Genomic DNA, 13,620 nt, shown 5'->3' with positions numbered 1-13,620 from the left:
GAATGAGGAACCTACTTAGTGGACTTGAGAGAGAGGAAGAAGTGTAAAGTTCAAAATAGAAGAAGGAAACAGAGGTGAATTAGGAAGAATGTTCTTTAATTATGAAAACAATAAGGGATTATGAAATAAGAGATGTAGAGGTGAGTGGTGGAGATGGAGATGTTTCAATACCAAAAACCAGCAACTGAAACTTATTTGAAAGGTGGAAGAAATCAGTTAAAAGATTAGACATGGTGCTCAGTTCTAATGGATAATGCATCAGCTGCTAGAAAAATAAAGAGGCTTTATGGTAAATCCAACTGTTTCTTTTGGATGGTAAATTTTTATTTTGTCAGAAAGCAGTAAGATCTTATAATTATTTTGAGCCGAAATACAGTCGTAGCTTTGAAACTTGATTCTTGGAAAGCACTTAATAATACACTTTCGGTCTGGCATAAAATGATGAAATTGAAGTTGGAGGCTTTCTCAAAGTGGCACTAAAATGTTAACTGTTACAATCCCCAGAGCTAGAATGGAATGAACATTGCCAAACCAAAGGAAAACAAATGTTTTAACTATAGCTATCATGTGTACAAAAATTACAGGTTATGAAATCTTTATGCAAGCAGTTACTCTGAAAATTAACAGTAAAAACTATGATGAACATTGCTGTTCTCTATAAAAACCTATTTTTCCCATAGGGTTTGCATAACTCTCTGATTAGATTTCCCTGTAAAAATGCCATACATTACGCCAAAGGTTTCTGTAGGAAGTTGCACTTAAAGACACATTATCTTCTCTTCACATGAAGTGATACATGCTCTCAAAACTCAGTGAAAACCTCCTGATGAAATGGAGAAAACAAAAGAAGCATGTGTAACTCCAGTGGCCAGATGGAGAGGCACCCTGAGTTCATTCTTATATGTTAGACATGGTAGAAATTAAAACGAAAAAGAAAATTAAAGAAGTGACTTATTGAAAACCAATTTTTATTCCTAAGCAGCAATGCTTTTGTCAGTCAGATGAGATAGCTTAGTTGTCCTTTTTGGCATAAAGAAATATATCACAGTATAGGCAGAACATTTCCAATCAGAATACCAGCAATCGATTTTAGAAGCTACTCTTCAGTGTGTGCCTGCATACGTTAAGAACAGGGCCATATGTGAAGACTTCACTTCTAAGTGATACTTTTTTTTCAGCATAGAGAAGATATCTTACATCTTCAACTTCATCCACGAAGACAATTAATTTTTCCATTATATAAGCCAAATATATTATATCCATTTTATCCGCAAAGTGAGAAGCACCTCTTGTGTAGGCTGTCAGCTGGCGGGAAAATTCAAGCACGGTTGTCAAATTGATGTGCATCTGAAAATACATCAGAATTGTTAGGTGTAATAAATCAGCTAGCTTCATTCTCTTTTAAAAACTGGGGATCACATCCATTTGTATAATGCTTACTATAAATTCACATGGATTTACATGCATCAGTAGTACTATGGGCATAAAATTCAGGGCATATGAATGTATCTTCAGCATTAGGTCTTAGATTTCAGTGCTGTTATCTGAAGACACCACCAGAACAGGCCAACAGATTTTGAAGATTTTTGTCTACCTTTTCTAGACTGTAACTAACTGGCCTTATAAAATATTATACCAAGCTACTAACCTTGCCTTGCCTGTATCTTTAGATCGTCATGACAACAACAGTATCAATGAGGGTTCATATATACAGTGGTGCATGGTGGGAGAACAAGGGACAATGGTAGTAAGTTGAAAGAAGTTCAGTTAAGATTGGTTATGAAGAAAATCTTTTCTGCCATGAGGGTAGTCAGGCGTTTGAACAGGTTACCCCCAGAGGTTGTGCAGCCTTCATCCTCAGAGGTTTTAAAGACCTGAGAGGTTAAAGCCCTGAGAAAACTGGCCTAACCTCATTGCTTACAGAATAATGGACTGGATTCTAGAGACCTTCCTAATTATTTTATTATCCTATAATTGCACTGGCTTTCTTAATATAGTAATATTTAAGTAGGAACACATCTGAAAACAAACTTCCTGTGGTGTTATCTAGCTCTACTGATTGGGAAGAAATGATCAAGGAAACTGAAAGTTGTAAAAGTTATTATGGCAGTTACAGGTCTGTGCCATCCTCCATGCTGTTCCCTGTTATGTTTTTTTATCTCATTCTCTCTTTTACTTATCTATAAGAAACCATTTAAGTACTGCTTTTTTGGAAGACATCAAAAAGGCATTCTAAAGTAGGCTTCATTTCTGCAGCTCTTTTAAATACGTTATGGACAATGGCAATGAGAAAAGGCACTTCAGCTGATAGAACTCTGATACAGGACTTCAAGAGAAATTAACATTTTTCTGGTAAAAAAGCATGAGGGGAAGACAAAGAAGGAACTGAAGTGAAGTACTGATGACCCTGCCAACATTACTAATGGTCATGTGGACTCCAGGCACCAAGAGAAAAAGAATATTAAAATAAAGACAATAAATGCTGTGCACTTGCTCCTACTACAACTTCAGTTACCAAACAAACTGTCTTTCACGTAAAACATTTTGTTAAAAGTCCAGCTATCCCAAAGTTGTGGCTGAACAGAAATTTCTTGCGAGCTCTCAGTACTAGAGAAGGGAAGCCTTGGATTTCATAACGTTACCTGACTAAAAGCATGAAGAACTTGAGTTACTTCTTGTGAATAAGGACATTCAGAATAGTTTTCTTCATCCCAGCGCCCAGTTCGATTACATTTACGCCATGCTTTAGACTCTTCTGCGCCATTGTGAAAGGCAATGGAGTTAAAGGAGTACTGGAGACAGGGATGGTAAGCAGTTATCCCGGCCAAAGTTTTGGGCCATCTATGAACAACATGGTAATAAAAAATTACAATGTAAACCTTCTTATTTAAAGGCAACTTACAATATAGCAACAATATACAGAATATATGACAAAAAAGGATGTTTTAAATTTTACCTCATTATATTCTATAATTAATTACTTTGTTTCCTTGAAAAATGTCAAAATTATACAGGTTCAACTCTGGCTGGTCACACATTAATTCTGCATTAATTCCAGGAAGGTGTATGGTATTAAGGAAAAAAATACAGATGGCATTTTCCCTACATTCATCTTTGCAGACTGCACAAAGCAGAGCAGTAAGTCCATAAAGCAAAAAAACCCAAAACCCTATTATTAAATGCTGTAAAACACAAATGCTAAAAATGTACCTGACAATCTTTGCTTTGCATTTTGACCCAACACTACAAAGCCCTCTCTGCCACAAAGCTCCTAAAAGCAAAAATCCCCGAATGTATCAGAAACCAATAAACAAGATTTCAGCAAAGATTCTGTCTCATGGAGGAGGAAGGAGCTAACCCTCAAAAATTAACTCTTTAGATATACATGATTTATGTAGTGTGATTCCAAAACAAACAGTCTGAAAACAAACTATAAACCAAGAGCAGCCAGAATTGTTCTATTTAGCTCATGGGTCTATTTTACAATACTTCTTCTGTATACCTGCTGCATTCTCTAGAATGGCACAACTGGGATCTATTTCTTTTGGTACCAAATCCATTGTCATTTCCAGGCTAGTATGGACATAACAGGATCAGGTAATTGGGAGACATTAAAGAAAACCAGAAGTGTGTCATCAGCAAGTCAGTATGTCTGGAAAGGATATGGTTCTTTAATTGCACTGATGTGATGACTGAACCCAATCAATCATAAAAATATTCTGCTTGTCAGTGAAGCCACACCTTGACAATCAACCTTTGCTCAAACATATATATATTAGCCCCTCTTAGTTGTACAATGCAGGTCCATTTGGACATCATTACATCATATACTGACACGTTTGGGGCTATGTAAGTTTTCCTCGTTTCAAACAAAGAAAAGGTAAAAAGAAAAATACTTTTACGTGTCATAGCCAACTGTCACTGGACTAATTCATTTTGTGATACAAATTCACTTGATGCAAAATAAACCATGAAAGGAGCTTCACAAAAAAATCAAAATATGTACAGTAGTATATTCTCCTTTTGCCTCTGGGCTGAAATATTGAAATATTATTTTTAGTAAAACATTTGCATTAATGAAATTGGGCCACACTGAGTAAGTAGCAACTTACCTCAAAAGTAAAACTAAGATAATTCTGAAACTTGTATTAGCACAGGTAGCAGAATCTGGCCTTTATGAATAGGAATGATAGGACATAACATTACCATTTGCATTTCAGAATGATCTTACAGAGAGCTGGAAAACAAAAAATGAGGAAAATATGGCCGTCCTAGAGTAAAACTCTTAGTACATAAGGCCAATTCATTCTGACTCACAGTGCCTAATTCTTGCTGCAGTTGTGCAATTATAAATACCACCTAGGCTGGTCAACTGAAAGAACGACACTTCCCTAACAGTTGATGCTTTTTTCCTTTTTTTGCCCAATAAAAGAACTGTTCTTTCTAGCTTTGCTTTTGTGGTTCAACTCTTTCTACTTACATACTTGCTATGTTACCAAAACTTCAAAGACCTTTGTAAGAAAAATTACTGGTGTGATAGCTACATCTCTGAGGATAAACCTTTGGAACAATTTCAAGTGCTAATGCTGAGTTTGAGCCCGATAAATTCTCTATAATTTTTAATTCATTCCCTCAAATGCCAAAAGAACCTATGGACTCAGCATCCTTTTGATATACATTTTAAAAATAAATTTATATGGATTTCTGGAAAGATGATCAATAGGGAGAGAAATGTGCACTCCTGTTCTTTTGATTTATATAAAATGACAAAAATCCCCCTGATGTTAGTTTGTGCAGTCTGTAGAATCTATATATATTTATTTATGAAGAAAAGGATGTCATTTTATGGCAAGAACATGAACTTCGTAAAGTTGTAATCTAAAAGATTCAGTATGTGTTATCTGATAGGAAGTATATATATTTTTAAAGATCTAATTAAAATACATTTAAGCATGTCCACTATGAGAAAACACAATGGCAGTTTTTGCAATGACAAAAAAAATCTATAGCTGAGAATGTCAAAGATCTGTAATAGATTTTAATCCATATATACAGATTAAGTAGGTATATAAATATATGTTCAGTAAATGTGGCATACTCACTGGAACTGAGGTTAACACATAATAAAATAGCTTCATAGTAAAGAGAAAACAGATTGTGTGAGCCCGTTTCTCCATTTCTTTCTAATTCATTCCTTTATTTTTATTCAAACACAAGAAATAGTAGTAAAAGGCCTTTGAAAAAGTTTTAAAGGTAACTTAAAAATGAAGAGACGCTTTCAGGTCAGAAGTATTTGCAGAAAGTTCTGGCATTTAAGAGAAGCTTCCTCTCTCGTCTACTTTTCCTTTCATTAACGATTCAAGCTGAATTCTTATTATAATTCACTTGGTAACAAATTACCTTCTTGATTTCTCAATGGGAATGCCATCATACATCAGTGTTATTGTCAAGCAGGTAATTATATTTTGTTTAAGAGCTTTATGCATATCATTGAAGTATTTTAGAACTAACTGAAAACAATAGCAAATTCCACATAATCCTTAATTTTTTCTTCAGTTTACAAGGATGAAAATTAAAAAACCCACCAGCATATGTAGATAAAAGTAAAGATGAAAGAAAAATTACATTTAGTGAACAAAATTGAGCAGACTCTAAGATTCAGATAGCAGGACGGATGTGTTTTCTAATCATGTGATGTATTGGTGGAACCATGTGTGTCCTTAAGCTCACCTCAAACAATCTATTTGTTTTACTAAGTAGTTTTACTTGCTGTTTTGCTTCTCTTCAGAGAAATATTTTACTAACAGTTTTATGTTATTTGTTACCTCTAATCTCAGCTGAACAAAACCAGCAGAACTGGAACAGATTAGAAAAGTACTGAAGATTTAATCTTCTAACACTTTAAATGCAGTGTTATCATAGTCTATAACTTAGAAAAGACAAAGAACAATTTTGAACCCTCTCTCATTTAGTTGTAAAGAGCCTACATCTTTTGAAATTTTCCATAATCTCGCACTGAGGAATTAGAAGAAAGATTCTCTGACTTTCACAAACCACTGCTGCTCTTGAAGCACTAACTGCCATTTCCCATAAAAATCACACAGTGCTCCTCCTTCCTACTATATTATGTAAAAATGACAAGTAAAATAAGTGACGTCTTCGTAACTGACACTGAAGTGTCATGTAAGCATGAATATGGACTGTATCTATATTAATATATGAAACACACTCCAAAACCAGAAAGTCATACCTGAAATCTCCCTTGTTGTTAATAACTCTTTCTGCAGGGCAGTAGGGTGCAGCCGTTTCAAGTACCACAATTTCTACTCGTTTAGTGCTATTTCCATAGGAATTGTTGACTAGACACTCCCAATCTCCAGTTGCATCAATATCAATGCTGGATAGGATAAGTTCACTATAGAAATAAAAGATTAATTATTGTATATACTTAATTATATAGAGATTGAGTCATTGGTTTTCTGACATTAACTTATCTTCAGAGATTTTCTATGAAAATAAAACTAGGTTTTGCTCTATGTTATTATATGGACAGACAATATTTGAGTGATTGGTATTAAGATTTTAGCAGCAGTTGACAATGCAACCAATCCAGAGAATGCTTCCCTTCAGCTGCGGTTGCAGCTTCTATGGCATTTCAACAACAGAATCTGCTGCTCCTGTGGTGGCATGGGAAAAATTTTCTATAATAGCCATTGACTTCAGGAGCTGAATATAATTTTCCTGATGAACGCAAAATGAGATGAGGCAAATGTTGATATTTCTTTCAGCACTTTACTACTCATGAACTTTCACACTCTCCCCCACCAAATATGAAATGTAGTTATTAATTTCAAGAAATTAAGGTTGTATTAATTCTTTATAATGAGTGTTAGACAAGTTAAATATAGAGACCCTTTGTGGCTTCTCTTACAATACAAACATTGTGCATGAATGCACCACACCAGTATTTAGCTGCCTAAGCTAAATAGTCCGTATATAATTAGAGAAGGAGGAAATAATTTCAGGAACACTTAAAATTGTCTAGAACCGTTCTGGTTAGTATTTTCTCTATATATTTTAAATCTGGCAAGAAGCCAGATATACATTAATGGATATAGCCCAGGCCCTAATGAAGTCAATAAAGTTTAGTTTTTCGATTGACTTCATCAGGTATAGAATTTTATCCAGTTACTGTAACTGTAGACCTCATAGACAAAAATAATGCTAACTACTACATTTTAAGAAGGTAATACATTAGATCTTAAATCTGCCATTGGGATAGAAATAAATTTTACCACAGTTTTAAAGAAAGAACATCTTTTGAAAGTAGCTGTGAGAGGAAAAAGGGTAGTAATTATCTGAAATATTTACTTTGCTTGACACAAATGGCTCATCTTTGAATATGCCTTGTGGTTTAGACAATTAGAAATTATGTGGGAAGAAAAGTAGTACAGTCAGAAAGAGGGAGAAGGTATATTATAAAAACAGAAGCACAGAATTTAAAAGTTATTAAATTTATTTCAGATCTGTATTTAAAACAAAATCTTTAAAAGTTCTACTTGCGGCTTTTGGCACTTTTGTAAAAAGCCTGACATTTTGAAAGAAATACACAGAATAACTACATGTAATTTATTTTTAATTTTTTTTCTCTTTTAAACTTTTCTAAAAATGTCATCCTTTTTCAGTTTAAACCTTTGTATATTATACATGCAGTTTTATTAACTTGGCTACAAGAAAGGATCGAATCTAATCTCCTTGTATATAGACTACTTCTGATACACTTGAAAGTAGACCACAATCAAGGTAGGAAGTGATTAGTCATCTGCGTATGTAATTTTCCCTTTGAAATATGAATACAATGAAGGATGATTTTCTCAAGTACTTACTACAGGACCATTATCTTGGTCCCCAGAAAACAAGCAAACCATGGTAAATAGCCTTTGATTTAACTTAAATTGCTTCAGAATTTGTGTGTAGTTCTCCAGATATTCAGTCAAATTTATCATTAAACAGTAACTTTAGAAATCTCACGCTGTTCCTATTTATCATGTCTTGGAGCTCCAAGTACCTTGTAACCCCCTATTTCATTCTGACAATGAATTCTAACATGTTTTTATTGCAGCAAATATGCAAAAAGCATTACTAGCCATTCTCAGAGTAGCTCAATATTTTCATGTCAAAAAAAGCAATTGTTCTCTTAAGAAGTCTTAGATGAGAAAGCCCAGTAACAGCAGCCTCTTAGCTGACTCTTAATACATCTTTTTACATTCAGGATGAAATACTTAAGTGAAATTAGCCAGTTGATCACAATTTTTTAATTAAATCTTCTATTTCATATGTCACAACAATCTCACATCATCTTTATAGGCAGCTGAGAAAGAATATGTTCCTAGAGCTTATAAAAACAATTATCCATAAAAGCTCTTTTTCACTGAAACAATAGGCAGCATAAATATTCACCTGTGGCATGAAGACCCAGAGACTTCCCAAGTGAATAGAATGTATGACAGATGTGCTGATCTTTTGATATATTTCCTATAAAATACCCATAGTCATTGTTAACAATACAAATTTGATAAAACTGGGAACCATGGTGATTTTAGGTAAATAGAACAGTTGAGCATATTATCGGTTTTACAGGTAATCAATATGAAGATAAATACATATGAAGAAAAAGGGCACATTTTCTATTTATTTAAATTCCTGAAATGTGTTCCAATGCAAATTTATCTGCCACTAAATAGATCTCCTGCCATTAGATGAAGTTTCTTAGTTTCACAGACAAATATTTACTGATACATCAGAGTTGCTTCTGGTAGAAATGCAATACTTGAACAGTGGCTCAAGTTTTCTAAAATGATGAGTAAATCCTCATCACATTCACACTTTTAATATTCTATGGCCCTTTCTTCAGATGGTGAACCAAAATAAACCAGAATAGGTTTATGCAATATAGAAGAAGCTGTATAATGACTAGAACATGGAATTGTCTTCTGAATTGCCATCTGGCCACTGTAAATGATGCATTCATTTATATTCCTCTAGGAATATTTTGGATAGCAAGCCCAGTTGTGAAACTGTTCATTTACTTACCATCTGGATATGACAAATGATAAATTGATCTTACACCCCTGGAGAATACTGGGGACTGGATTATAAAAAAAAAAAGTCTTGTCTTTGAATTCTCAAAAAGAGAAGTCAACTTGATCCTTTAACATTTTCTCCACTTATAATCCTTGGCGACTTCACAGTCCTGGCAGACCAAAAGGAAAGGGTGGGCCTGTATAGAATTTTAAACCTCTTCATAAAGTTTTCTAGTAGGTCAGTTACATATTTTAAGTCTTGGCACGGTTACATTAGCAAATCCAGAATTTCCATTGTTTTTCTTACTCTCAATAAAAAGGCATTCTTGATCTCTCTTGGCCATGGAAACAAGTCTTGATAAAAGGCAAGAACTCTCCTGTGACCTGAGAACATGGCAGGACTCTGGTTTAGGAGCTTGACAAGAGCACAACAGAATTAAGAGAGGACGGCACCTTTGGCTGTATAATTTTCTTGATCATCCTATCTCACAGAAGCTAATAAAAGTCAGGCCACAAATGAAATGATCTTGCCTCTACTATGCAGCTTTCCTAAGGCTGGAATATGAGTCAGAAAGAGTTCCTACTCCCTCTACATTAGCAATCATATCCCACTCCTCAGAGGTGTGAAAGTTGTTAATTTTGTGGAAATTTTTGACTTACCAAGACATAAAACAAAGTCAGATGTTCATGAGATGGTGCCAAGGCAAACTGAATATGAAGATTGCTGCCTGATGAGAACAAAAGGATGACTAGCAAGCTTTTCTCAAGTTTTCTTTTGAAATTATAGTGGCCTTCTCAGTAAAAACATTGAAAGGAAGAAAGAGAATATACATGTTTCTTTTTTGTACTGGAAAATTTCATGCACGGTGGGATTTCTTTTTCAAATGTGATGATTGACGTATTGAAAAAAATTAATTAAAATGTACAGCTGATGCAATTGCATGAAAAAGCTCTTATAATATTCAATAGAAGCCCGTGTCATTTGTCATTACAAAGAGAGGAGCCATAATACAGGCGGAAGCCATACCATGTAATCAAGTAACCTATGACAATAGATTTCTATTTGAGGCATAGTTTTGCATTGCTACAGCTATGCATAACTAATTAGACAATCAGAAGTAGGTCTCATTATGCAAAGTTACTCAACCATGTCCTGAAGTAATACCTTAGCAACATTTACTGTATGCCCCAGCAGTCATTTGCATGCCAGGAAACAGAGTAATGAATAAAGAGGAGACTTTAACACCATGTTTTGATTGGCTTTCATCAAGAAATGTTTTAAAGTCTGACTTGAGTTCCTGTAAGACTTGGGAAGAACCAACTGCTCTTCCTGGAGAGAAATAAAAATTAATTACTCACAGATAACGTTTAGGTTTCCTCATATTCTTCTTCAGACAGTTAAATAGTGAATGCTTTTCTACAGTTCAGGCAGAAGGCCTGCATAACCTGCATCCAGCCCATACCACCTTAAATTATTAATACTAACACAGAATTTTAAAAATGAGTGTTGGTCTCCAGAGTACACTGCTGCTTGGAATACAGCCTTTCACAGGGGATATAAGGTTAAAACATGGAAAATGAAGAGAGAATGTGTAAATCTAGGCACTTTAACTGAACTTAAATTGCTAGTCTGATCTCTCTGACAAAATTACTTATTTACCCATGAAAGAAACAGCTTTAGAAGGCTGATGGCCTTTAAATAAAGCTTGTGTCCAGGCAACAGCAAGAGAAAAAGAAGATTAAAGATTAAAATTAGTACGCATTTTATGCTAGGCATCTAGCAAATATTTTTAGGTGTAATCAATTTGTCATACACATAGGAAATTCAATACACATGATTTTCTGGTTTTTTCTGATTGAATATAAAAACAAAGCATAACTTAGCATTTAATGCCATCCATAGCTACCCAAGAAATGTAATATGCTATAACATACTTTTACTATAATTTATCTACCAGCTAATTTGTTCACATCAGCATGCTAGGATCATGACAACAGTTGGATTTGACTTCAGAGATGCCAGGGGAAAGGACCTAATATTAATGACAATATATTGACAGAAAAAAACCCAACCCACTTCCAAAATGGGAGAAAAGACCCATATGTCAGTAAACCATCGCACTTTATTTCCTTTGTATTGCTCAAATTACTTCGACTGCAATGCAAATGTTCAAAAATATTGTCACAGGCTAATATTATCCATTTGTTATGTAAACATTTGCCTAATAGCAAGATGTGTTTTCTATAGGTGGATGTCAAAGAACCTGTAGCCTACATTTATATGCCATCAATTTGTTTCTTAAAATTAAGAAAACAAATACTACTAATATTAGAGTGACTCTACCGAATCATCTTCAGAAATGGAGTCAGAAATCTAAATAACTCTACAACATACCACAACAGGTTTGGTTTGTTGTATGATCCTTTGCTCTCTTATTGAGGTTGTCAGGTAAAGACAGACTACCAGCTACTGTGCTGCATTGAAGAGTGTGCATAAAGATGCTTCCATTTATCTTCATACTCCCCCAGTCCTAGAGTCTAGGATGCCAGTCTAGCTAGCTGAGAACATAAAGTGGGGAGGGGAAAAAAGGTATCAACAGCTCTAGAGCACTTAAAGCTTTCCCTTGCTGGAGAAACCTTCAGACAGCTGGCAGGTCTGTGATGGCACAGTGCTATAAAGCTATCTGAAGAGAGTACACCTGGGCCAGGGCTTATTTAAAGTACTTCATGAATCAGTTGTCTATCATCGAGCTGCTTTGTCAGTTGGTGAACGGTTTAGGGATGCTCAAATGTGTTTATTGTTATTAATTTTCTTTTACCAGCAAACTGCTTGACTGCAGGACGTGTACAACTGCAGCCTTCTGGGGAAATGGTGCTACACCTGCTGCATGCCTTTCATCTGCCCTTAAGTAGTTTGTATGCTGCAATGTTACATCCAGATGAAGCTTTATTTCATTAGCATGTCTTGTGATCTGTACACTATCAGAGGTTCTTAGACAAAAATAACACTATGACAATCAGTCCAATAGCCAAAATTGCATAAAAAGCTTTTAAAGTAAAATATTTCCCAGATGATTCAGAAGAGTTAACCTACTTATGACAATTCTTGATTTGTGGCACGTATTTGATTATGTGCCACTGGGACCAGCAAAAAAAAAAAAAACCCAAAACAAAACCAAGCAAAACCTACACAAAACCCACAAACAACACACAAAAGAAAACAAACCAAAACCCCACTACATTAATTTTACAATTTCAAATTATTTGTCAAATGCACAGTACTTTGACAGAATTTCCCACTCTCCCTAGTCAGTGGTGATGGTACAAATGCAGAAATCAATTATTTAATGAATACTTTATGGGATAGTGTAATTCTATATTAGGGCTAGAATACTGACCTGTTTTATTTGCTGATCTGCAAGAAATTTGGGAAGATCTATAAAGGAGGTAAGACATAGCAGATTCCTACATAAGAACTTCAGGAACAATCTCTAGTCGTTCTCCAGTATATAGTGTATCTCCAACAGTAAACTTTATTTTATGATGGCCAGGCGTCATCTAATCAAAATACCATAAACTATTAAAAATAGGGTTCTTTTATCCTGAAGGGAGAAAGAAGGGGAGGGGCTGGGACCTATTTTCATGGAATTCCAGCATGCTAATGGAGTAAAAAAGCTTTCTATAAGTCCAAAAGGAGTATGTCCTACAACACATTCTCCATGTTGAATAAATTGAAATACATGAAAAGTAAAAAGTAATTCAGTTATTTGTTTTATTATTTCTAACATGTTTTGCTTTAAAGAAATGCTTTGCTTCACCAGTGTCTAGGGTGATTGACCTGGTAGAAGGAGTACATCAAAGTCTGGACATAAGTCAGAATTGCTCTGAAATCACAGCTGATGCACAGGGTTACAAACTACTGCCTGGACTGAGAGAAAAATGTATAATTATACCTTATATTGGTGTTGACAGGAAAAGTAATTTTTAAAAAAGCCAGTCATGAGATGTTAACTCCAAACTACTGCTGCAGTGCAGCATCTCCTCAGCTGTACAGCTGCAGCTGTTTGAAGGGCCACATGAAAATCATTCTGGCCCTAATAAGTCAAAGCAAAACTCTGTGGAATCCCATTTGGGGGTGGTGGGGTGGGGGGGTGGTGAGTGCAAATTTTTGGTCTTAATACTGAACTTAACACTTCATTTCAGTGGTGTGGCTGTATGGACCCATACATAGCTGCAGGAAATAAGCAGAGACAGAAGTGAGAAGTCAAAATTCAGTGCAAGGCATCTTCTTAATCTGGTCTCAACATCAAAAAAAAAAGATAATCTTTAAAAGTTCTTCAGGAAGGACTCCATCAAAATTTTTTTACAGTTCTAACTTACTATTTTTTTAGGGTTTTTTTATTCTATCAGCCAAAAATACATATCTATATTTTCTGTGAAAATACTTATTTCTCCATCACATTTCAATAAGCAGTTACCCAAATTAAACCTACAGTTTTTATGGCACAGCACAATTCTTACGTAATGGTCTATTGCT

At 34.9% G+C, this 13,620-nt stretch overlaps 1 protein-coding gene across 1 annotated transcript in view; it reads right to left on the bottom strand.

Moving 5' to 3' along the window:
- The window catches only part of LOC115348192 (adhesion G protein-coupled receptor A3-like), a 290,759-nt gene that overhangs the window by 139,466 nt on the left and 137,673 nt on the right, over positions 1–13,620 (bottom strand). The window contains exons 8-10 of the mRNA XM_030030491.2: positions 6,251–6,415; positions 2,643–2,841; positions 1,198–1,347 (exon numbers count right to left, since the gene is read on the bottom strand). Of these exons, the coding sequence (XP_029886351.1) occupies positions 1,198–1,347; positions 2,643–2,841; positions 6,251–6,415 (514 nt within the window). The remainder of the gene's footprint in view (positions 1–1,197; positions 1,348–2,642; positions 2,842–6,250; positions 6,416–13,620) is intronic.

This window comes from Aquila chrysaetos, chromosome 11 (assembly GCF_900496995.4).
Source record: "Aquila chrysaetos chrysaetos chromosome 11, bAquChr1.4, whole genome shotgun sequence".
Classification (NCBI taxonomy): Eukaryota; Metazoa; Chordata; class Aves; order Accipitriformes; family Accipitridae; genus Aquila; species Aquila chrysaetos.
Note: the sequence above shows the minus strand (reverse complement) of the source record. Positions and strands in the feature narration are given on the sequence as shown.